The sequence below is a fragment of the Hylaeus anthracinus genome, unplaced genomic scaffold, assembly GCF_026225885.1.
Source record: "Hylaeus anthracinus isolate JK02 unplaced genomic scaffold, UHH_iyHylAnth1.0_haploid 0, whole genome shotgun sequence".
Lineage (NCBI taxonomy): Eukaryota > Metazoa > Arthropoda > Insecta > Hymenoptera > Colletidae > Hylaeus > Hylaeus anthracinus.
The window spans coordinates 1,009,545-1,036,489 of NW_026533254.1; the positions used below are offsets into that span (position 1 = coordinate 1,009,545).

At 34.7% G+C, this 26,945-nt stretch overlaps 1 protein-coding gene across 7 annotated transcripts in view; it reads left to right on the plus strand.

Annotated features, from left to right (window-relative positions):
• Positions 1-108: 108 nt before the first annotated feature.
• The window catches only part of LOC128892219 (guanine nucleotide-binding protein G(q) subunit alpha), a 72,883-nt gene continuing 46,046 nt past the window's right edge, over positions 109-26,945 (plus strand). For 2 of the 7 annotated variants that reach the window (XM_054152880.1, XM_054152690.1), the window contains exon 1: positions 112-1,945. In XM_054152880.1, coding sequence (XP_054008855.1) covers positions 1,828-1,945 — 118 coding nt within the window. In that variant the 5' untranslated portion in view covers positions 112-1,827. Of the gene's footprint in view, positions 1,946-26,945 lie in introns of all 7 variants that reach the window. The other 5 variants (XR_008461086.1, XM_054152515.1, XM_054152957.1 and 2 more) reach the window with 4 other exon arrangements.

Below are 26,945 nucleotides of genomic sequence, written 5' to 3' on the forward strand. Positions count from 1 at the left end.
CCAGGCCCCGATGTGTTCCGATTCGGCACTGAGTTAGGGTGACCGGTGGGTGATTCGGCTGTAGAGAAGGGCATGAAGAAAGTAGGAGAACGAGAAAGGAAGACAGAGTGATCGGAGGAGAGTGCGCGCGTGATCCGTGGAGCAACAGCGGTGGCAGCCATGTCGCTACGAGCTGTCAGAATCGGTCGGTTGTACAGAGAGACGAGAGTATATAACCTATATCCGAAACGCCGCGGCGCTGTTACGTTCTCCGTGCCTCCTCCCCGGCGGGTGGCGGCCGCACCTCCTCCTTCTCGCCGATTTTAATCTCGTTAGCGGACACGTGCGCGCCCCCGCGCCTACAGACCGCTATACGACGACGTACCGTGTCGGGGCTTCGCCAATCTGGTTTGGTCTAACAGGATTCTCGAGCGACCGAGGGTTGATAAAAGGCTGCGTACTGAGCGGGCGCGGCGCGAATCGCAGGAGGAGTTGCTCCGTTCGAGGTGGTGTGAGCGCTCCGTGCAACCAGCGGCAATAACAGCAGACGACCTCGTATCATCGTCTTCTATTCTGTCGCCCCCGGTTCGTTGTTTCCGTCTACGTTCTCCTTGTAATCTTGTCCTGTCGTTTGGCATACGTCGCTGTCGCGAATAGAGGTTGCGTGTGTGCGCACACGGTGCATATTCAGTGTGAATCTATCTCGTCGCGTGTGCGATATAGAAAGAGTACGCTAGAGATAGAAAGAGAGAGAGAGAGAGAGAGAGAGAGAGAGAGAGAGAGAGAGCGAGAGTGAGTGAATCGAAGAAAAAAGGAGAGAGACAGGGAACGAGAAAGAAACAGAGAGGGGGTGAGAGAGAGAGAAAGATAGGGCGAACGCGAGAGAAGGAAAGAGATAGAGCGCCGGTGGGTTACCACACCCAACCGCGCCGGGAACCGAGTGAACGAGCCGTACGAGAGAGCTGTCTCGCGAGTAGTACGCGGGTACAGCGAGGGACCTAGGGACCGACGATCGAGATTCGACAAAGTAGAGTCGGGACTCTTTAGATCTCGATCCAACGGACCTCGCTCTCGCGAAATTCGTCTACTCGCCGAAATCGTGGGTCGCGAGTAAAGGCTAAACGCTTAACGTGTGTGCGCGCGTGTCTCCTCTCCGCGAGTGCGTTTCACGTTTCCGTTGCGAAAACGTGCGTGGCTGGGTATACATACGTCGGGAAAGTTATAGAAGAAAGATAAGGATAAGGTAATAGAGGAAAGTAACGGAAAAGCTAAATAAGAGGCGAGAACGAGAGGGCAGAGACAAGCTGCCGGCCGAGATTCGTGCGTGTGCGTACATGTGTTGATGTGTCGCTGGCGTCGTCGAGCCCTGCCAAGAGTGCTCCGTCGCCGCGTGTGTCGACTAAGTTGAGAATACGAGGATCCGTCGAGTCCACGTTTACGTCTAACGTCGTCATTCTCGTACACGTCGCCGTGGACAAGTGGTTTGTGAAGCGTGCTAGTGGCGGTTAGTGTTGGTGCGGACGATCGGAAATTTCGTCGGTTTCGCCAGGACGAGAGGAAAGGAAGACGAGAAAGAAACCACGAGGACAGCGACGAGAGATCGTCGCTTGCTCGCGGTGGCTCGATAATATCGGCCCGACGACGATACTGTGCCCCGTCGAGCCCGCTGCTGTCCACAACAAACCTCGTCGCTCGGCAATCCCTCGCTACCACCGCAAATCGCTTCTTCCCTCTCTCCCTTCCTCCCTCCTCCCTCTCCCTCCTCCTTTTCCTTTTCCTCCTCCTCTTCCTTCTCATTTTTCTCCTCTCTTCCTCCTCTATCCGTCGAGGATCCTGCCGTCCTGAGCCATGGCGTGCTGCCTGTCGGAAGAGGCGAAGGAGCAGAAACGTATCAATCAGGAGATTGAGCGGCAACTACGAAAGGACAAGCGTGATGCCAGGCGGGAACTTAAGCTGCTTCTTTTGGGTGAGTTTAATCCTAACCGTTGACCCCGTACAGAACCTTCCTTCGAACTCTCTTCCGTCGTTCGCCGTTTACTATCGTTCTCTTTTTCATAACTATGACGCCATTCCCCGTTCTCTATCTGTCCTATTCTCGCGTGTAACTCGTGTTGCCGATCGAATTATCGGGCGTGCCGTCAGTTTCTTTCCGCCGGCGATACGTTTGCCGTTTCGGGCCACTGGTCCGTTTCATTCACGCGGCTCGCAGATGTCGTGCTTCTCGGCGAGATCGCCGTTTGTATGCTACCTGAGACCGATCGGAAAGCACGAGTGTACCTAGTTGACCCACTCTATATAGCCGGCGTGCGCTTGACAGCTCTCGAGCGTAGTCGTTACACGATACTATCGGAGCTTCCTGCAGGCCCCTCTATACGTCGCTGCGTTTACCGAATCTCGGAAACGCGTTCTTTGATGCTTTTTTTCAAATACCAATTAAGCCACGCTTCTTGTTTGCGTTTCGATTTAAAATCGACACTTTTGTTTAAGTTTAGATCGATGGAAAGTCTTTCAAATGTTCCAAACTAAATAGTTACGACTCGAGCACTAGATATTTTACTATACATATATTTATTACGACTTGATGCTTGATTTTGAGTCTCGAGTAATTTCCTTCAAAAATTCGATCGTGGATCACCTATCTCTGTTCAGAGATCACCATTCGACGTCCTTTATCATCGATACCTTTTAATTTGTTTTAATCGGAGTTATTTGGTGTCAAAATTAATTCGGTGCCTTTACGTTCACATATTTATAATTCTAGTTTAAGCTGAAATATCCACGTGTCGTTTTGTATTGTTAGAGTACTAAGCTTCTAAGTTAACCTAATCTTCATTATAATGAGTTTAAATACAGATTTCAACATTTATATCAGCTCTTAACCTGATGGACATTCCATACAGATTGGTTTCGATATTTTTATAACTATATGTGCTATTTGGGAATGTTGTATGGTTTCCCTTTGTAATTTTACTTTAGAAAGGCACAGAATTCATTTCTGTACCTAATATATACATTTACCACTTAAACGTAAATATACCATGAGTTTGGATGGGGCTCTTAACAAGTATAAAGAGAACACAATTCCGGTAAGAGTTTATATTAAGTAAACTCAACGTTTCAGCCAATTGCAAGCTCTCTTGACAAATATAAAATATAACAACTACTTACGCGATAATATTGAAATTATATACATATAATACATATAATAATACATATGAAGTAAGTGGTGTCTTATCGTGACACGTGTACAATTTAGGTTATGTTTGACAGATGGAAATTTTTCTTTTTTTCCTTTCCCTCTTTTTTTTTTTACAAAATTATAAAATATATGTCTAAATTATATATATTTTTAGAATAGATTTTGTTTCGATGTTTCGTTGGGAATGAGAAATAAATAGTTAATAAACTTTATAATTTGTTGGATACTAATTATTCATTTTATTCGACGAAGTTTGATATCTTAATATTGCACAAAAGAATGTGTTACTAGCAGTGCTATAACTGATATAACGTACATTTTATAAATCGGCACAACTTGTAAGTTAGTGCAATTATAAGCATGATACCATCTATTTAACGAACATGGTCTGAGTCGTAATTACACGTGCCACGATTCGAAGCCACTTATAACTATGTATTTGTTTCTTCCTAAGTAGCATTTTGTACACATTTGTACGTATTCAAGTACAGCATTATTGTACAAACGCGTATATTATTTTTACGTTATTTTTAAATCCTTTCCTTTGTAAGAGCATTTCTTTCACCATTTTATTTAAAACGTTATAAATAATAATAAATCTCAATAAAAATAGAATAGATACTTTATTCAGTGTTCTTTCTTCTTTATTCATTTTATTTGGTATATGGTATCTAATGTTTTATGTATTATTTACATATTTATTTCAATCGTCGTTTATATTCTTGGAAAAGGTCAGCAATCAACCGAAAGCATTGGGTTTTCTCAATAAAAGTTCTTACCAGAATACTATCCCGTTTGTAACCAATAAAAGTCATTTATCAATTTATTTATTTTAGGACAATTTTATTATTATCAATAAATCGTACCGTCGAATTTTATATATTCTCGTGATAATTTGTTTCGAAGTAGCATGTTCCTGGAAATTACTAATTTTATCACTCAACGAATCTGAAATCTGGGTTTAAACGTGGAAACCACTCTAGGAGGCGAAATATTTAGTGTTTCTCGGAGTATTTTTTATTTCCAAAGTTTCTGAGTGAAATGAATTGAAACAATTATCAAATGTACTTTAAAACATAACAAAAATGTCCTCAAAATTAGAAAAATATTACATAAATTCTTTTCTGTAAAAAAATATATCTCAAACAACACTTAAAGGGAGAAACCACATTAGGAGGCCAAATATTTAATATTTCTCGGAATATTTTTTATTTCAAAGATTTCTGCGTGAAATTAATTGAAAAAATTACCAAATGTACTTCAAAACATCCCTAAAATATTCTCAAAGTAAAAGAAAATAAGTAAATTTATCTCTGTAAGAAAAAATCATGGATAACGCTTAATATTGGACCTCCTAATGTAGTTTCCCTCCTGAACGCATCGCGGTGTCGTCGTTCCGTTGCGAGTACTCGAGTTTATCCTTTTGCGGTCGACGTCGTGCGTGTCTCGACAAAAATGTACCGAAATCCGCAAATCTGGACCGCAAATGGTTATCCCGCGTTGCTTTGCTGGCATTGCACGCGTACCTGCTCACGATCACGCATAGATCTCTTGGCCTCGGCGGCGCGTAAGGATGCGAACGGTTTTAGAAAATTGCCAAGATATTAAAAGCCGTTTTATTATTATCGCTGCCGTTGCTTTGTGGACTGCCGATTGAACAGATCGATTTTCCCATACGAGAATTATCGCGGTGCGATTTTTTATAACGTTCGCGTTTCACGTAACACCATGGACATTCTGCAAAGTTTATCAGATTAGAAAGAACGTTGCTGTAAGGAAATTTCTTTTTTTCTTTTTTTTTTTTTCCAAGATAAAAGCTAGCCCAGTGCCGCGTGTCATCCGTAATCCATGCTATCAGCGAGGGAATGGTTTACGATCGGGAGGAGAGTCAATTCTAAAATTAGTACAGTTATCGAGGAGTTTAGGCTGATCTAACGCGTGTTTGTATATCTTATCCATCTGCGTGTTTCTTTGGATTTTTAATGCTACAGGAATTTAAGAGTTAAACAGTCTACCGGGATAATTGTGGTTTTATCGGTTTCAAGTGTATCTGTTACTTCGGAATATATGTAGAATTTCTACGGAATACATACAATTTAACGCTGTGGTTGTTGTGCCTCGTATATTTTCAAATAATGGAACTGTAATAAGGCAAAGATTTTTTTTTGAGATGTTGAGACTGAAAACCCACAGAGTCTATACAAAGTCAAATTATAGTATAATTGAAAATGATGCTGGTATTTCACCTATTATACAAACAAGTTGAGAGTTCGGAACAGAATTATTTCTGTGCAATCTCATGTTTTCGAAATGGTCAACTTTAAAATCGTTTGGGACGTACGTGCAATTTAAAAATTGGATTTGATACATCCCGTTATAATCATTATTGTATACAATATATTGCATTGTTAATCCCTGTCTACTATTCGATTTTCTAAACATGAATACTGAAAACATTTTGTAAGTGTGAAAAAGAATTTCAATAAACTCTACATAAGATTTTTATTCTTTGAAATGTCATTTTTATATTGAAATATAAACGATTAATACTTTACTTATAAAACAAAGTTAGACGGAACGAAATTAGAGAGAATCAATAACTATCAACAAATATTTGAAAAATCCACTGATATTATACAATTGCATACGCGCTATACATCGTAAACATATTATACAAATGCACACTCATTGAACATATTTTACAACGCGATAAAAGGTACCACTTATCATTATAGGTAAAGTTATACATACATATGTAGTACCAAATATGTTGTTTATTGTACCCAGACAATTTATGCTTAATTCTTCGTGCATGTTCAAGATTACCAGTCAAATATTATTATGATTAGGTGAGTATTCAACGGACCATACAGAACAGCTTAATAAGCTGCTCTGCATGGTTCAATAAATACTAAGCTAATAACGCATTATTAGCGATAATCAGAGTAGTAATAAATTTATCGAATAAATATATTTTATTGGAAATACTGCTAAAGTTTACAATAAACAACACTAGGGTACCAATCCAACGATATACGGTATATTTGTATATAACGTTGCTTTACATTAATTTCCGTGCAAAATCATTCGATGTCAGCTGTAAGAAGTTGGTCAAATATTCGTAAAATCGTTTGGAGCTGCTGGTTCGTGCTAACGAATGTCGTCGAGTGCAAAAGGTGAAATAATGATCGATAAAAGATGATCGTTGACCGCGTGCAATTAGCTTGGGCGTTGAGACTTTCTGCTCTCGGGAGTGTTTAATACAGTGTTTCTCAAACTTTTTGGTCTCACACTTACAAATAAATTTGAACTTAAAATAATACATTATAGAAATTATGAAGCCCACGGGAAAGAAGAAAACGACAAGACCATTTAATTCAGAGAGTGAAAACGAATTAGAAAATAATGATTTCGACAAAAATCGATAACGAATTACAATTAATTAATCAATAAGATATATACCACCAAAGTATCATGATTTCCTCAAATACTTGCCGCGTACACAAAATGTAGATGACCAATAAATTGTTATGTAATTTATAGTCAGATTTCCTCCTTGTTTTTTCAATTTGAATTTGATTTAGGCTGTTTAAAATTTTATGGCAAATCTAAGTGTTAATTTTGAAAGTAGTTAGAGTAACATTTGCGAAATTACGGTCGATGGACTGTAATATTTATACTGTTGAGTATCTATAAAAATTTGTACAGCATACTGAAACTGTAGTAAAAACGTGTGCAACATTTCAAGTTAAAATCTTGCATACTTGCTTCCATAAAATATGACAAAGAAACCGCAATTTTAGCGCGAAAAAAAGCAATAATTATCTTAAGCCCATTCTTGATAAGAAGGCAGATATTATTCACTTAATAATTGCTATTATTTTAATAGGAATTGTACATTTATGGAGTGTGATACATTGATATCCTGTATGTATATTTAATGTTATTGAAATGGAAAATCTTAACACTAAACCTACCACGACCAGTCAAATGTCTATTTTCCAACTTTTGTGTAAAGGTCCTATATACAATATAAAAATTATATGCAATTGAAAAAAGAGTCTTTAAGACCAGTCATATATTTAGACAAGAAAATATATTTACTCTAGAAAAAATATATATATATATATATATGAAACATGTTACAATTTCAAAGCAGTTGGTGAAGAACTTTCAGAGATTTAAAATTTTTAACTAACAAACATTTACATTTTTTAACCGTCTTCGAAAAGGAGGAGATTACTCAATTCGTTATGCATATACATATATGTATGTATGTATGTCTCCTTTTCGAAGATGGTTAAAAAATGTAAATGTTTGTTAGTTAAAAATTTTAAATCTCTGAAAGTTCTTCACCAACTGCTTTGAAATTGTAACATGTTTCATTCGAATACGCACTGTATCGTTTACCATTGCGTTCATTTCATGAGTATAGTTAATTTTTTGTTGTTTTTGACGAACTCAGCCGTGGAGATCTTCATTTCGATTAAATTATTTCGTTAGTATTTTTTATTTATTCACGTTTTCATTGCTTTTTTTTCGTGTATACTGTGGTACAGCAACATGTGAGTACAGCTAGTAAATGTATTTTTTTGATTCGGCCACGCGAAATGACCATCGCCCCCCAAAAGCGAATAGTCGGATAATCGACCATTCGGAGATGTTAATTGCCCACCAGGGGGCGATATCGCCCACGTTGAGAAACAATGGTCTAATACGAGACGTAACAGAATCGGTAACGCGATCCAGTTTGAAATCCCTTTGTCGCGAGACTCGGCTTTGCTTACTATCTGGGAAGTCACTGCCCGTTACACGCATTGTTCGCCCGAGACTTTCACGCTTTTGTGATCTTATGATTCACGCGAGGTTAGTGCGCGTATTTACCTACCTATTCCGTAAAATGAAACCCGAGCTAAGCGTGCTCGGAGCGGTTTTTTATTGGGTGTCACCGTCACAAGCGGCCCGGGAATCTTATTCCTTCGCGTGAACATACTTTTCTTTTTTCTCTTCCCTTCCTTCTTACCTTCCTCGTTTTTCTCAACTTTGCTAAAAAATCGCATTCGTTTTCGGTGTATCGTTTCGCCAAACATGAATCGTTTAATTTTAGTACGGTCACACTCTAGATCAGAGGAACCTTGCGACCTAAAAGCTTTGTGGCTTTGCGAGGTAAAAATATAATTATAGCGCTGATGGTTTTAAGGGGGAATGGCTACCTAGGACGATCCGAAAGAGATGCATATTTGAGAATTTTTTCTGGACAATCGAACAACTCTCTGGTAATTAGTTTAAAATACATTCGAAAGAACGTTGCTTTCTGCATATGTCGCAATTTTTGAATTTTTACATTTCTTACATTAACAAAGATCTAAGGACAAGGATGGGTGTTATCTGGCGTTAAAAAATCAACTCTTTTTTAATAATATATTATTGGGTTGTCCGGAAAGTTCATGCCTATGTTTAAGAAAAATTCAACGGCATATTTGAATTTTGATGTATATTTATTGAATTATATATGTACCATTTTGTTCTACAACTTTTCCACATTTTAAGGAATGTACATATGTTATTTGTTTTTAGCCATTCCGATATATTCAAACCTGTACCGCCCACTAAAAATCAGCACGGACTTTTCAGACAGCCTAATAAATTTCATCAAAGTGCTATCGAGTCATATTTTCGAAAATTCTTGCTTTATAATACCTCCAAACAGAGGTACAGATTTAAAATTTTTGCCAGAAATTGAATTTTTTTTTTTTTTTTTTATAACGTATCGACTGATCCATTGCAGGTCGAATTTGATGTCCATGGTTTAGTTACTAATCCTGGCGAAATAACAAAAGGTACCTACAACATTTCCTGCTCTCCTCAACTAAATTTTTATAAAGAATAGAAATAACTCGGTCACAGCATGGCTGAAATAATTCCCAACTTGTTCTCGAAGAAATAGTGACACCTGTATGAAGTTGGCACCCTATTTTGAAAGTTTTAAAATTCCAAAAGATGTTCCAGGTTGTTCTAGACTTGTTTTGTGCCAGGTCAAAAAACTGATTTTTTTAATTTTCCGCTAAAACGTTTATTATAAAAATGTTATCTTCTGGAACAATTTAGAACAAGTCTAGAACAACCTGGAACAACTTTTGGAATTTTTAAATTTTCAAAATGGGGTGCTAACTTCATACAGGTAATAGTGCCGCGTCTAAGAACAAGAAATGCACACTTAACAGATACGTTTAGCGTGAAATCGCCCAATGGATGTGCGCAAAGAAAATTGCGAGAAATTGCCAAATTATAGCGGAAAAACTACGACGATGGAAAATGTATTAACTTTTGGCGCAGGCTGTAATTAGCTGGAGGTTCCGATAAGTCTAGAACCGGCACTGCCGAGTGAGTCGCGTTTCATTATCGTTCGCCACAGTTATTTGACTTACGTTAACTCTGGGATTCGTATCTTCCTGTTTTCCCAAGATTCTTGTTTCGTTTTCAGCGGAGGCCTGCTCGACGGCACGCTCGCAAGCAAATACGATAAAGTAGCTACTTCCTCCGAACGAAAGACGGATTAAAGCGATTTCTCGAGCCTCTTGGAAGTTTTCGACGTCGCCGTTGCGAAACGGCGATTCGATGTTGTAATCGGGCCTTAATTAAATTGAATTCCGAGTCGCGTAACGAGTAATGGAGCTCCGTGAAAATTTCAGGGGATTCATCGATTATCTGGTTAACGTTAGTCCTGGTTATCGCGACGTTTTTTTTTTCTCAATGACCTTTTCCTGTGTCGATGAACTTGAAAATTGCCGAAACGCGGGAACAATGTTGTCGCGTTGACGAAACGGAAACGCCAGGCAATCGATTCGGTTTCATTGATTGATCGCTCTCGCGTAATAATATCACGTCGAGTCACAAGTGACTTACTTTTTTTTCTATCAGACATTTATTTTCCTTTCATTGACACTAGGTTTACGAAGATTTCTTATAACTCGTTACAATTTCTATTATTCAAGTTATGCTTTAATAAGTGAAGTTGATTTAGTAAAATTAATTAGGAGACTCGAATAAAAATGTACTGGGATACATGCTTGTATTTTTACACGGACAAAAGTCAGCATTAGTAGTTGGCAAAAAATATAAGTAGATTCTTTAAAACCCTCTGAAATTTAGAATGGGTCAAGATGACTGTGCTCCGTGAATTTAATGTTAAAAAACAAAATTATACGAATTTTTCATGTATTCGCTGTTATTACGTTTGACGATACTCCCATCTATCTAACTACACGTGTCCCTAACTTGCTGATTTTGCTAATTTCTGTTGACTGTGATGAATTCTACCTTTCTGCTCTACCCCTTGTTGATTGACGCCGATTTTACTGTAATATTGTACGTTAAAATTCTGTCCCGTAGAATTTTATCACGAAATTTAATCTACATTGTAGTTCATACCATTATTTAATAAAATAGACAAGAACCAGCTGCGTCTAAGTATGTTTCTTGTTTTTCTTACACGAACTGACCGTCGTTGTCATTTGTTTCGACGAATGGTTGAAACAGAACGATTTACCCCTAAACATTCGATTTCAACTGTTCTTCTCGAGTTTGTAAAATTGTACGATGTCGTAATTGAAACAGAGTATATATCTATTTCATTCAGTCCCTAATGGTATTTGGAATAATCGGATTGTAACTGATAATAACATTAAATGATTAAGACAACGCAGTAAAGGCTTCAATTTAGTTGATAGTAATATCAATTATTAGGTAACTCTGTTTTTCTACGTCCTCTTACCACGAGGAAAATTTCCTCGCAGTTGAATTCTAAGTTTAAAAGTTTAAATCGCTGAAAAATATAGCTCCACCTCTTTGTAACTCGCATAGTCAAACTATAATTAAAAGATTATTTCTCGTTTCATCGACTCGCTTCTGTTCGTAAATTACTCGTTTATGGTCGTGCGATCGTATTGCAAGCCCTTTTAGCTATCGATTAATTATCCGAGAAAGCTGGGAAAACCGGAAAAACAAAATTCGAAAATTTTTGTTAAAATTTCACTCGGAGAACTGCGATAACGTTAGAAAGAAGACTCTGTTATACGTGTTGCTTATTTTAAACCATCGGTACATAGGTAAGTAGTTTACGTCCGCCTTCGCGTAGGACGAACGATGATAACTTTTCCTCGGAGGTCGTGTTCCTTTTCGAAGAGCCATAGGTATCTTGTAATTAGCCTGAAGAAATGACTAACGAAGACGGAGTAAACTTTGTTACCTCGAAAAAGCCCACTAGTTGAGATCAAACTAATTATGAGAAGGATCGTTGAGATGTTAGTCTTATAATAATATTAAATATCGATAATGTTACATCGCGCGAAATATCAGAATTAAATTAAGTGTTAGGTTTGTATTAATATTGCCAATGTTATATTTGAATACTATCTTTATTATACTAAGATTAATATAGATTACGATGCAGACTCACCTCTCTTAAGCTGGCAAGACCAAATCAGCAGAATCATATCGGACTTGGTGGAATATTTAGTACTGAATTTGTACTAATTTGTACCACCAACAGTAATTTTGTACCTCGTGCTGTTTACGAAAAAATCGTGACGCTGCTAGCTTAATATTAATATTACGATTTTCTTGAAAACGGCAACAGGTACAAAATTTCTTTTGGTGGTACAAATTAGTACAAATTCAGTACTAAATATATTCGCTGTGATTTTTTCATTTATATTAATTTTTAACATTTTCACCCGCTAGCTTAATATTAAGCTAGCAGCGCCACGATTTTCTCGAATACGTTACGAGGTACAAAATTTCTTTTGTTGGTACAAATTAGTACAAATTCAGTACTAAATATATTCGCTGTGATTTTTTCATTTATATTAATTTTTAACATTTTTACCCGCTAGCTTAATATTAAGCTAGCAGCGCCACGATTTTCTTGGAAACGGTAACAGGTACAAAATTTCTTTTGGTGGTACAAATTAGTACAAATTCAGTAGTAAATGTATTCGCTGTGATTTTTTCATTTATATTAATTTTAACGTGTGGTCCTGCTAGCCTAATATTAAGCTAGCAGCGCCACGATTTTTTCGAAAACGGCACAAAGTACAATATTATTGTTGGTGGTACAAATTAGTATTAGGTTGTCCCAAAAGTTTCTTTCGCTTTATTAATAAGTGATACATGCACAATAGTTTGTTTTATGTTACATTACTGAATTGTGCACGATTCATTTTGCTCCATTATTGTTACAACATGAATATCTATGAAATTAGATTGTCTATTTATAGAAACACGACCACATAAAATAATTGAGTGCAACTCGCGAAAGAAACTTTCGGGACAACCTAATAAAAAATAAGTACTAAATATTCCACTAATTGTAAATCCGATATGATTCTGCTGATTTGGTCCTGCCAGCTTAAGAGAGGTTACAGACTCTAACATATAACTCTTCGCGTGCACACCAGCCAACGCTAACGCCATCTCCTCACACAGGTTAAATATTTTAACCGCGTTATTTAATATTTGTCCCAGAGCGTACAGTTTTGCACTAGAAACTGACCGATCGTACTCGATTAATTAACGCGTTGGACAAATACTGCAGAAGGAGGGAATTTACTATTATGCAACCGGTAAATAATTCCTAATAGCTTGTTAACGACACGTTCGATTACTTGCGGTTATCGCCTGTTGCCTAACGAGGTGTTTTGTAATTTCGACAACAGGGATACCGTGGTGGAAAATATGATTTTCCTCGTTAAATTAACGTGATTTATGAGACGCGATTGGGAATTCTGATGAAATTTGTAAATTAGTTGCACACCGTGTGATTCGAGTCAGAAATTTCCTCAAAGTGATAGCATGATTCGTTTATTGTTAAAGAGAAATGAAGGAAGAAGAAAGAAAATGAAGAAGTCTTTTTCGAATAATTATTGTAATCTAACCTTGGTTCCAATTTATTGGAAAATTCTTCCAGGTGCATTTAACTCTTTGAGGCACACGATTGTAAAAGAAAAAAAAAAACTCAAGCTGCACAGAAGAACAGTGTCAACAAGTCGTTAACGCAGACTTGTATAGATTTCTGATTCCACTTATTGTACTTTTAGAGTTAGGTGATAATATTGGCATACGAATGAATAACTTTAAATACAACACTATAAAGCTAAGCAAAAGGTGGGATAGTTTTTAACCCACATAACTTCATAGGGTTAAAGTGAAAGATTCTTTATAGACTACAAATGTATTCGATTTGGGACAGAATGGCCCAAATATTATCTAGAAACGACGCTAGATTGCAACCTTAGAAAATCAATTTTCTTATTACGTTGGAGAATATAAAATTTAAAATTGAAACGATTGCATGGAAAAACATGCGTGATATCTTTTGACGAGACGTTGTTTTGACGGAAATAAAACAAATGGAACGGTCACGATTTCCTTAAACGAAGCATCTACCGTTCTCCTTACCGTTTGCATTTCCAGACTGAGAGTTTTGAGTAAGCGCAGAAATGATTTTCAAGCATTAACTCGGACTCTGTTCTTCCGGCGGCGAGGACGCGAGTAGCGCAGGGTACGTGGAATAATTTTCTCGGTCACATTCTCTCATAACTCTATTCATTGTGCACCGATTAAGTTCTTAACCTTTGGCGAAGCAGTATTACCATAATAGTCTCGCCATAGGAGGATTCCTCGCGTGCACATTACGCGCTCGATACCGATCCACGAACCACAATCTTGCGTAGTCACGTTGTACGGTGTTTCTCGGGGGCAATTTCCATAATTTCGCATTAATTGGGTAGAAAAGTATCCCGATATAACGGGGAAAATATGCGACGTTGATAGAGCCACGTGCTATTTTAACTCTTTTCGGTCATACATAGTCTCTAGATAAATATTTCTTAAAGTACGAATTTCCAATGTCGATGCTTCGAAATTCTACGTCGTTGGAGTTGACGCAGAGTTACCTCTCTTAAGCTGGCAAGACCAAATCAGCAGAATCATATCGGACTTGGTGGAATATTTAGTACTGAATTTGTACTAATTTGTACCACCAACAGTAATTTTGTACCTCGTGCCGTTTACGAAAAATTCGTGACGCTGCTAGCTTAATATTAATATTACGATTTTCTTGAAAACGGTAACAGGTACAAAATTTCTTTTGGTGGTACAAATTAGTACAAATTCAGTACTAAATGTACTCGCTGTGATTTTTTCATTTATATTAATTTTAACGTGTGGTCCTGCTAGTTTAATGTTAAGCTAGCAGCGCCACGATTTTCTCGAATACGTTACGAGGTACAAAATTTCTTTTGGTGGTACAAATTAGTACAAAATAAGCACTAAATACCACTAAATTCCACTAAGTCTAATGTGATTCTGCTGATTTGGTCCTGCCAGCTTAAGAGAGGTGCAGAGTTGATGAATCTAAATATACAGTCAGTCCCGTAAGTATTCGCACTCTCTATATTTATTCAAGAAATTTGTCTAAATTAAATGTCAAATTTGATGTTTACAAATAAATTTTTATTGTAAATATATACACGTGTAAAACCTGTTCATGTACATATTCATAATGGAACATTTATTTGGCATAGAGGGTACGAATACTTCTGGGACTGACTGTATTTACAAAAAGCACTATATCGATTGTCAACTGAATATTCGTGTGCAATGGCTTTGGTAGCAATTTGCAAGAAGTTCTTTTTTTTTCTTTTAAATTTTTAGAAAAAACCGATCGTAAAACACAATGAGAAATTAACAGTATCGATCGATATTATCTATCTTTGTGGCGCGTACGTAACAAAAGATATCGATCGACATGTACGGTGGCATGAGTGTCAAATAATAGCAAACGATCGCCTATATGTACATGTAATATACGGCTTTCGTCACGCAGACAATAAATTTTCAATCTTTCTTATCCATTTTTTTCAGCTGAACTACCATCGCTATCGTATATTGACACGTTCAAACATCTGTATATTTCTCTCTCTTTCTCTCTGTCTGTCTTTCTGTTTTGTATTTACATAATCTTTTACAAGGAACGGTACGACCGTAAAACAGGTGATACTACATGTAAAATGCATAGAAAATACGGAATAAAATTTTTCCGTATAGCGCTTGGTTTACGAGGAAATCGGTTTAAAAAATGCATAAAACCGAGTTTCTCAAACTTCGCCTAACCGCAAACTCTTTAGATAGAAGAAGACTTTCAGCGCGCCTCCTGGAATAAAATTAAATTATTAATCGAAAATAACTCGCGTTTATGGTTTCAAAATTTCTATTCAATACAAATTTTTTGTTTGTTTTTCAGTTTCATAATATTTGACAACGAGATAAGATAGCGAATTTGTCAACTTACTCCATGAAGTTGTATTAAGTATACTTTGAATAAACAATCGTAATATAAATAAAAAGAAATTGAAGCCCTTATAATAATCTACGCAGAGAAATGCGTATTTTACGATATGTTATATCTTTTTGTGGCCTTACCTTTGGGTTACATGAAAATCACCGAATAAACACAGCTGAAAGTTATATGAAAAGTACCCAAATCATCTACATATGTCAATATTATCTAAAGAAATACTACATAATATATGAATAATTATGGATATAATTGCTTTGTTTAATAATGCGTAAATGGTACTACCTGTAAAATTTCTGCTAATTAAACGAAAATCAGTTTTACAGCCATTCCTCACCTTAAGCCACTTTCTATGGCATTTTCTCTATGCTGTCTTAGGTTACTCGTAATACGATTAATGTTTTTATAAGTAATATTTAAACGAACGATCTTTGTCCACTCGCTTATATTATCAAGAGATAAATAACTAGACATTGTGGTCATGAATCAACCGCACAGGAAATATTTCATTCGAACAATGTAATTTTCGAATGATATCAAGTGCCTCGTGAAATATTAATTCTCCGATAAATATACTTTAATAGTTTTATCCAGAGAATGACGAAGAAAAATCGATTTATATAGAGAAAAAGAGGTAGCTTCTCTTAAAAGAAAGGGCAAGCGTGTTGCAAAAAGACTTGTGTCGCAGAAAGTTGAATCCGTTTTTAATCCATTAATCTTTCTTCTCTTGTACGTTAATATTTTTAGAATCTACAACTATAGTTTTAATTTTCGAATCGGGCCGTATATCTAGGGTTAAACGTAAATAACGTTAATACATTGGTACGTTAGTTGATGCAGTAAAAACTATTATTGTAACGTAAAAGAAAATATTAACGTCAGAAAAATCGATAACTACAGTTCCGCTTTACGAGACTACAAGAATTAATTATTTTGTTTTACAAGGTTTTTGTTTCTTCCATCGAGGCGCACGATACGTTTGCATTCCTCTCCGCTTCTCTGCATAAAATTCCATTTCTATTATCCGCTCCAGTTTATCTGTACATTTCAGAAATATCGAATCATCACTTAAAAAAGAATACAAGTTTTACTAGCGTATTACATTTGCAGAGTTAAATCTGCTCTCAAGTATTTTCGGAGCAGAAAAAAAAAAGAAACACGTACACCGCGTACAATTGAATCCGTAAAATTATTGACGCATTGTCAGCCGATACCAGTTGTACAAAATGTCACGTGTCGGTGAGAAAATTTTCTTTTATCAAAGAATGTAACAATTATATATTTTACGAGTCGATTACTGTAGGAGCTTACATAGAGTATGATTATTAGCATTTAAAACAAGAAATAAGAGGAAAGTGATTAATTTATTTGGTGTAGAAATTAATTCTGTGACTTTGCATTCAATTTTTTGTGACTCTAGTTTAAATGGAAATATTTACTGACTATTTTGTTACGTTAAAGTAGCAGTGAGTTTTCGTAGGAATGAAACGTACGAATTGGTTTCGATATTTTGTTTTTAAAATTATATGTGCTATTTTGGAATTAGCGAGATAAGACATACATTTTCTGTATCTGTGAAACTTGAATTTGTATAAACAGCTGTTGTCTACCTATAATTTTAACTGAATATACATAAAAATAAGATATATGAAAATAAAATATTTTCTATAATTTTAACATACAAATAGTACATGAAATAAGCTACATGAAATTTAAAGTTTTAATGAGAACCTTGAAGTTGGGGATCTTTTCAAAATTTAATAATATTTAGTTCTAATTTCGATCGATAAAATTTTAAGTCACCTTTTGGAAATTTATCGACGATTTTTTCGTTAGTCAGCATCTAAGAAATACCACTGAAAATTCTTTTAATTAAATATGAAGTCCGCTGATATGCCTTAACACCTTTTTGTCTGCGGGACGATTTTTGATGGACATTCTAAGAGGCATAGAGGTATGAATTAAAAAAAAAAATATTAGCTTATAGGAAATGACAAGACGGATTTTTTTTTATTTTTACAGTTTATCCATGGGACGTTTAGTTCCAAAAATAAAAATAAAAATCTTAAAAGACCTTTTTCCTGAGATCTCGTAGTGGTCTGATCCTGTTGCAGTTGTCTTAAAGAAAGAAAACAACAGTCGAATAATCGAATTTAAAAAAAAATATCACCATATACAGAACGACAAAAAGGAACTTTTTTTGTATTTACAGTTTATTCAAACGTCGTTTAGTTTCAGAGACAAGAATTGAAAACTTAGAAGACCCTTTTCCTGAAATTCAATTTTTGCAACGAACTTCTAACCTTTCAATTTTTATTTTCGAAACTAACCGTCCTTTGAATAAACTGTAGATATAAAAAAGTTTATCATCCCCTATAAGCTGATATTTTTTGAAAACTGCTTTAACGATTACAAACATTTCTCTGATCCCAATTCTCGTGGGCGTACATATACGCCCTTTGCGATCAAAGGGTTAATTAAAACTTTAATTTCCATCCACAGCAGCTGAAATGTATTAAATAATATATTTTTGATTCGCCCACTTCGCCCACCTCGTATCCATCGCCTCCCTAAATCCCATGGATGATCGCTCACTTAAAAGTACCAATCGCCTACGTTGAGAAACAATGATTAATTTTACCATAACGATTGAATAACGCAAGTCCAAATAAAGCGTAATTTTATTCTACTGTCAAAGTGTTAAAGAATGAAGAATTTGTTTATCGAGTGCACCGCTCCCTAAAAACAGGCATCGACGTTCCTAAATAGCCTTTAGTTTTATCGACGGTGTAAATAAATAAATGGACGAACAAGAGCGAGAGTCATCCTACGTATCGGTGCGAAGCACTGCGCTATTTTCGTGTACGCAATGTTTGCCGATCAACCGCGAATTCTTCTACTTCTTCTTACGACGATCTTAATCTTTTTCTTCCTTCGGCGAAATTAATTTTAGCACAGCTGTATATCTACCACGGCAACGAGGGCACCGGAAACGTGTCGAACTAGAAATCTTTTCAGTGATGATCACGTTTCACCTCCATGCATTTCTTTCGCTCGAAACTGGAATCGACCGACCCGTGAACGAACCTTTATTCCCTCTTTAAATATGTTTAAATATTTTCCCAAAATCAACCGAGAAAAAACATTACGATCCTTCGTTCGCGTACACTTTTCATCGAACTACTTTTATCTTTCGCGTTAATTTATTTCGAATAAAAGTACGACATCATCCCAAGAATGTTTATATTGTTTATAATTAGACTACGGATATTTATGTATTTGTGACAAGTGTAAATATACGAAAATAGACAAGGCTATGTACCAATGCACAGATATATAAAATATGAAATGTAAAATATAAAATATAAAATATAAGCTAAAAAGATTTAAAAAGACACAACATACTTCAGTTTACGTTTCTGTTGTTTGTCTGCGCATATAAAAATATGAATTTATATAAATATCCGGAGTTTATTTATAACTGTGTGATCGAACATTCTTTCATTTGTAATATATGATCGTTGAATTTTTTTTTTACACGATTTTCATAAAATTGAAATAGTTTAATCTATATTTCCTTTATACTATATATCTATACGTTTTATTTATTCTCGTTTTTATCCGTCATATTGTATCGGTAGAAAAAATATTCCCTAATGTAAAATATACTTATCGTGATATCCCTTGACTATAATTTCGAGTTACACGAAAATATCTTGAAAAGGATCTACGCGAAACATTTATTATATCACACATTGGTTCTATTCAAATTGTTTCGTTTATTATCTACGGAAATAATTATTTTACAAACGATCGCACAGGTTTGATTTATAGCTAGTTACTTTAAAATTCGGCGTTAGAATAATGCATAGTGCTACGGCAGATGCTGCATTGTTAATTCCGCTTGAAATGTACTTTTAAACAGCGGTAAATTTTATCGTTAACTATTAATGCTCGAACTGTATTGTTTCGAAAAGGGGTCTCTGAAATTGTCCCAACATTTGCAAACAAAATTAAAAATAAATAGAATTCTGTTTGCCCGCCGAACAACTCTAGAGTTCTCAGGCGGTTTTTGAAGTAGTTTCGTAGTTTAAACGTAAGAAATATCAATTTGAATACTGATGCGGGTAAACGTTACATTTCCAGATAATAATCATTGCTAGAACTCTATTAATTGCGGTTTTTTGTGGAATAAATCGTTAGGATAAGTAATAGAACTCTTCGGCCGGCAAATAGAACTCAAACAAAATTTTCAAATTTCGAAAATTTTTAAAAATGTTTTTTTAAATTTTTAAAAAAAAAAATTCAAAATTTTTATTTTTTAATCGGGAATTTTAGGGGTAGTTCTGTACTGTTTGCTCGCCAAAGACTTTTATTACTTATCCTAATAACTTTTTGCGCGAAAATCTAGCAATGTTTATTGTCTGGAGATGTGAAGTCAGCCCGTGCATGTATTCAAATGAATATTTCTTATGTTTAAACTACGGAACTATATGTAAAATCGGCTGAGAATTCTAGAACTCCTCGGCGGACAAACAAAGCTCTGTTTGTTTTTAATTTTTAATAGAATATTCCTTTTTATAAAGAGTATGTTTGAAAATTAATGTTCTCAGTTTGACATTTATTAGAATGTAATCAAATGTATATTGTAACGAGAGAAAGAATGTCTGAACAGAGAATTATAGCGTTCTTTTAAAAAACATTTCCAAAAGTGTTATCACAATTGCACATTGAAATTAAATTAATCATAAAGGAACTGTTTCACAAAGAAATATTTGCAAAAATTTTGGGCCAGTTTTGCAGGCCCTTCGAAAAGTACCCCTCTACGAATATCGGTAACATTATGCATTCATTTATGTTTGATCGATGCCTGTTAAATTATATCGCACGAACGTGTAATGTAGGTATCGCCTGTGGTGTTAAACTCTAAGAATAATTTTTATGCTTTGCACGAGCGCACTATGAATGAAACATCATCGCTTTACCTTACACATGTCAAGGTGGAACATTTATGAGTTATTTGCAACTTTTTAACGTCCCGATTAATCGATTTCCAACTATACACGTGACAAATAATAGAATGATCTTGTTATCAAGGTCGAATCTGTATCCTTTTATGATACGCGAGAATTATGCAAAATAAAATTATAAACGACGAACGGAATGACGAAACGTAAATTTAAAAGAAAAAAAGAATTTAAAGAAAGTAATCATTCCTAGTAGTTTTATGTTTAAATACAAATGGTCTTTTTAATCGTAACTTATTATTAATAAATAACCTAATGACTAACATCGTTAATAGAATATTCCTTTTTATAAAGAGTATTTTTGAAAATCAATGTTCTCAGTTTGACGATTATTAGAATGTAATCAAATTTGTATTGTAACGAGAGAAAGAATGTCTAAACAGAGAATTACAGCGTTTTCTTAAAAAACATTTCCAAAAGTGTTATATCACAATTGCACATTGAAATTGAATTAATCATAAAGGAACTGTTTTACAAAGAAATATTTAAATAGCATACGTTTTCTCTGAATCATCGTGAAAATTGTTTAGATTAAAATTATATTTGCAAAGATGACATAGTGTAGAGTTGTTAATTAGGGCATAATGATCGTAATAGTTTAATAATTACTTTACCTTTACTGTCAGTAATAATTAATCTGAAGTTTATTTTACTTCTATTTTCGTATAATTTATGTATTAAAATACTACCTCTCATTACCTTTAATACGATAATATTAGGCATCTAAGAATAGTCATCCTTTGTTATCACTATGCCTCTATACTCTGTTTGACGTCATCAAGAGCAAATTATTCAAAAAGCTACGATTTAGACATTCATTTTTTCTTATCTTTTAATCCTGTTTGCGACATGTATACCTAATTGCGCACGATTGTGATGTAATTAACATACCATGTACCGTGCAGTGTAAACGTTCAAATATTGTATATTTCGAACAGAATTATTTCTGAAATTTTAATACTTCATACATATTAATTCGTAATGATAACTGTAACAGACGAGTTAGTCATTTGGAAACGTTTTCATTGACCGTTATTAGTTGAAAAAACGTAAATCTATTTGAAGAGTGAACTTTCGTATGGTAACTTGAAGCTTATAATGAAGAAATCGATTTTAACAAGGTAGAACATTCAATTTCTGACGTCAATTATAAAACCTATTTTTAATGCAGCAGGGAGCTGGGAGAAGCAAAATAATCGAATATTTGTGAATTTATACTTAGATCCATAATTTAATAATAAAAACGTTTTTATTAGACGTATACGCAGCATACATTTATGAATTATTATTTAAAGAAGAATTTTGATATACTACATTTTTAAATTACCTGTAACTACTTTCTATTTGTGGAACTTTTATAAAATATAATAAATAAGTTCATATTTAAAACATTTAAAATAGTACTATAAAAATATTTTAAATAAAGAAAATACCTTCATGTTTACTGGGTTGATATATTATAAAGAAATAATTGAGATAAAAATTTCACATCTTTAGGGCTCGTTCCTATTATTTTATTTCATCAATTTCTACCGCGGAGTTAAAAAAAAGAAAGTAACCGATTGAAAAAATTGCATGTATATTTCATTTAAAACTTTCGAAGCTTTGAAGCACGTGTTAATGTCAAAATTAAAAGCTCAAATTTTGCATGAATTTTTGTTTATGTTCTTCGATGTGTAAAGATTTATATAAGCTCAAGTGCCATTACCAATAAATTAAATATTTTTCAAGTTACAATATTTGATACGACGGTTACACCTGTTAACACATTCTGTAACGAAATGGCTCCGAGTGCAAAGGGTTAAATCGTACACGTGGATAATCGATCTTTTTAATCCGATCGAAAAATGTATGACACTCGAAGCGAGAGGTCAAAGGATATAAGAAACTTAAGTTCGTTACTTGGAATGATCTAACATGATGTTGAGTAATTGTAAATCGCGGCGAGGTCAGTCAATCGTTAATAGTATTGTGTCCGCCTCCATTGATGTTGTAATATGACATTTAATTGACAACGACTGGTCGGTTTGACCATTTAACTCCGTTTAAAGCAACGAAGATCCATAGGTTACAAAAGATCGTACCAGATATCTTGACTGATTTGCTCCGTTTACCATTTACCATTTACCATTTAGTTGAAACGCAGAATCGACAGCGAACCGATTACGTTACACGTTTATCGATTCACAGACCTTTAAGGGATTAGTGATACTTAGAAATTTCACAAAACTGCCATTTTTGGTGTTGTCTTGCGCTACAACATTTCAAAAATATTCGCAGAAAATTTCAAATTGATCCGACTGAAAATGCCTTTGCTTTACTTTGCTTTATTTACAGTGTGTTATTGTATTAGTGTAATGCATACACTAACCATACATCAGTCTTATATTGAATCTTAACATTAACTGAAAATGGTGGAGTTATGCGGTACAGTATGTATGGTAATCTCTAGCTTTTAGAGTTCTTAAGACATGAACATTTGTTACAATTAGTTAAAATGTAAAAAAAAACCATCTGTAACATGGTAAGTCTGCTTTTTTAACCTTTTCAAATTTGAAATTTAGCACATACTATATATACGTATAGTATATTACAACTCATAAAATTATTGATTTTAAAATATACAAAATAATATACAATTATTGATCACTTTAAAATATACAATATAGGAGTTTCAAATATCAGGAATCTTGTATTAATTTATTGCTTAGTTACATGTAGATTATACACGAATCATACGCAGACGTAATTGTTAATTAGTTCCTCCAAAACGGAATACAGATTTGGAGCTCCGTTCAGGGGGAACGTAGAATTTTTTCAACTGATTTCCCATTTCTTTGGATAACCTTAGTTTTGCGAAGACTCCTTGGAAAAAGGCAAGTTGTTCTAGAGTTTTCGTGTTCGACGAAGTTTGCGACCTCGTAGGTGAAGTAATATCCTACTTCATACTGTTTTGTGGTTTCTCAATTTGTACATGTTTTGGTACGAATAATAGATACGCGTTAGATAATTTTCTACAAAAATTCTACACGCAGAGAGAATGTCTTATAGATATTTTTATAATTTCGTATACTTATAGAAATTACGAATCGATTAACATTTAAACTTAAAAAATTCTTAAATTTAAGCAGCTTACAAGGAGGCGTGCTTGGTAAGTGCAAGAATCGCCTGTTTCGTAAGCGATAGGTTTCAAGTTCGAACTTTTATTTTGAATAATTAAATTTTGGAAAATATCAACACCGATCCTTGCGAATGTAAAATAAACATAGTAATAACGACTATTATTCCTTTGTTTGAACTCAAACGTTATTTATTTATAAACGTAACGTTTCAATTGCTGGTTTTCATCTTCAAATCTACTATTATTACAATTGAAATTTACACACGAGCACGATAAATATTTTTTTCATGTAAAAGTTGATTAAGATACCGACAAATTATAGACAAAAATAGTTTAAGCGAAATTACGTTATAAATGTGCATAAAGAAAGCGAGCGACTATTTAAGTTCAATTTGCTTGCGATCGCTTTTTCTTGGATAAATATGTTCAGAATATTCTTACTGTAGAGTAGCAAAATAAATGTAGCATGTAGTCACGGATTTTGCGCCCTAAATCTTCTGCTTACATGCATTGGGTTCATCAATTACGCTTTCTATTAGATAGCATTTAAACTTAAGAACTTTTATCCGTTAAATTTTAATTGTTTAACTGGTACAAAATATTCCGTAAAAATTCCTAAAGGTTAGGTTCATAGGAAGATTTTTTTATATCGATGTCTGTATACGCAGGCTTAGTAGGAAAAAGATAATTTGTTATCAGTACAATTGAGCTACAGCCAACGTTTCATTACGACGGAGATTGGAATATTTACGACTCTCTTAATTACGTTGCGCTTACAAATAATAACGACGTGATAAAACACGAATTCAGTATTGATTTTCATCCGTAACGTATCTAACTTTAAAATTAGAAATTATATTACTGTATATTGTTACAAATATATCTCCCTTCATTCAATTTGTATCGTGGAAAATATCTGCCCGACGATTCGGGCATACCCAATGTTTATTTCTGAATTGATGACATTGCAAGACATTTCTCTATATGTACATCCAACAAGACGGTTGTCCTGCCCTCAATGTTATTATTGTGAAAGAATTTCAGGATGGATATACATACAGTGAGTAACTTTAATATTCGGATACTATGAGATTTTTACTTTGTTACATCATAACTTCGTTTCTAATCAAACAAAGAAAAAACGTAATCAAGTATTATATTAGGGTATATGTGTAGTAAACAATAGTATAAGTTTTACTTACATAACTTACAATAGTTGTTAAATAATACGATTTAAACAAAACATTGTCTGATTTTCGCGTTACTTTAATATTGGTAGTGACACTTGGTAGTGTAGCACCTTTTCTGAGTGTTTACGCAGAGTTACTTCGAGTTAGATAGAAGGAGTGTTTGTTTACAAACACAGTCGACTGTTCGGATGATACTAACAAGCTTTATTTCATCAGTTATTCTTCGATAACCGTTACGTGCATGTGTATAATCCCACGCAAAGCAATAACATGCATAATGTACAACAACTTGTAATTTTCACAATGCAAAGGGGAAATCATGTAGACAAATTGCTACCATACTCAACATGAGTAAGAGTACAGTGGCAAATATCATCAAACGGTTCAAATACGAGGATCGTATAGACTCTATACCCCAAAAGGACCAACCGAACAAGTTGGATCCACGTGATAAGAGGAAACTAATAAGAAAAATAAAGAAGGATCCTTCACTCGGTGCACCAAAATTAGCAACAGAGCTTTTAAACGAGACTGGAAAGAAGGTACATCCCCCAAACACTCCGCAGAGCCTTAAAAGATAGTGGTTACAATGGAAGAGTAGCTAGGAAGAAACCGTATGTGAATGAACAGGATCGAAAGAAGAGATTAAATTTTGCTAAAGGATTTGTTTTCAAGGAAGAAACATGATGGAACGATGTCATTTTTACCGACGAAAGTAAATTTAACATTTTCGGATCAGATGGACGAAGGATGGTGCGGCGCAAGAAAAATGAAGAATTTAAATTTAAAAATCTAAGGCCAACTGTAAAGCATGAAGGAGTGAGTGTGTTTGTCTGGGACTTTATATCCACATTTGGGCTGGGCCAATTAGTTTTTATTGACAATATTATGGAGAAAAATGTGTATTTAAACATATTAAAAAATAATTTACACAAAAGTGCTACACAAATGGGAATTTTAAACACATTTCAGTTTTACCAGGACAATCACCCGAAACATAAGGCACGCATCGTGCAAGAATATTTACTGTACAATTGTCCAAAAGTTTTACAACCAGCACCTCAATCCTATCGAAAATATGTGGAATGAATTAGAGCAACGTATCAGGACAACAACAATATCTCCAAAGAAATGTTGATATATCGGTTAAAAGAAGAATTGAACATAATAACTATTGATTATTTAAAAAAAATCATTAGCAATATGCCACAACGTTTAAAAGAAGTGATACAACAGAATGGCTACCCAACAAGATATTAAAACACATATTATTATAAAAAGTAGCCTCAAAATAAATAGTTTCTAAAAATGTCCGAGTATTAAAGTAACGCAAAAAAACAGACAACGTTTTGTTTGAATCGTGTTGTTTAGCAATTACAGTAAGTTATGTAAATGAAACTTATACTATTGTTTGCTAAACATATACATTAATATAATACTTGATTATGTTTTTTGCTTGTTTTGTTAGAAACGAAGTTACGATGTGATAATGTAAAATTCTCCTAGTGTCCGAACATTAAAGTTACTCACTGTACGTAGATTAACGCGAATCTCTACTAAAAATGACTACAGTATTGTCTCGAAATGAGCAACTCGCTATCCCCACCTTTTTGTTTGAAGTCGTCCGCCGAGTGAGAGGTCCGAAAAGAATTTGATTTTACTAGTGCTAAAATAACAAAGCATGTTATGTTCTATCTTTCTCTAAAGAATAACACCCGTGCTCGAGCGATCAGTTTATAGTTTGCCGCTACACCGAAACTCGTGTTTTATCTACGTCATAAGCAACTCGCCGATCCCGACCGAGTTGCTCAGTTCGAGACAGTACTGTAGTCGTGTGCCGCCAAAAGAATCCGAATTCTTACAAAATAAAGTGTGAATCGAAGCCGAGACACCTCTGCCCGACCCGTTCGCGATCCGTGTGCGACAATGGTTGTGTGCCGCCAAAAGAATGCCGTCCAGCTAGATAATTCTTACATTATAATTAGAAGATATATATTAGGTTGTCCGAAAAGTTTCTTCCATTTCATTAGTAAGTAATACGTACACAATATTATATGTCTAATGTTACATT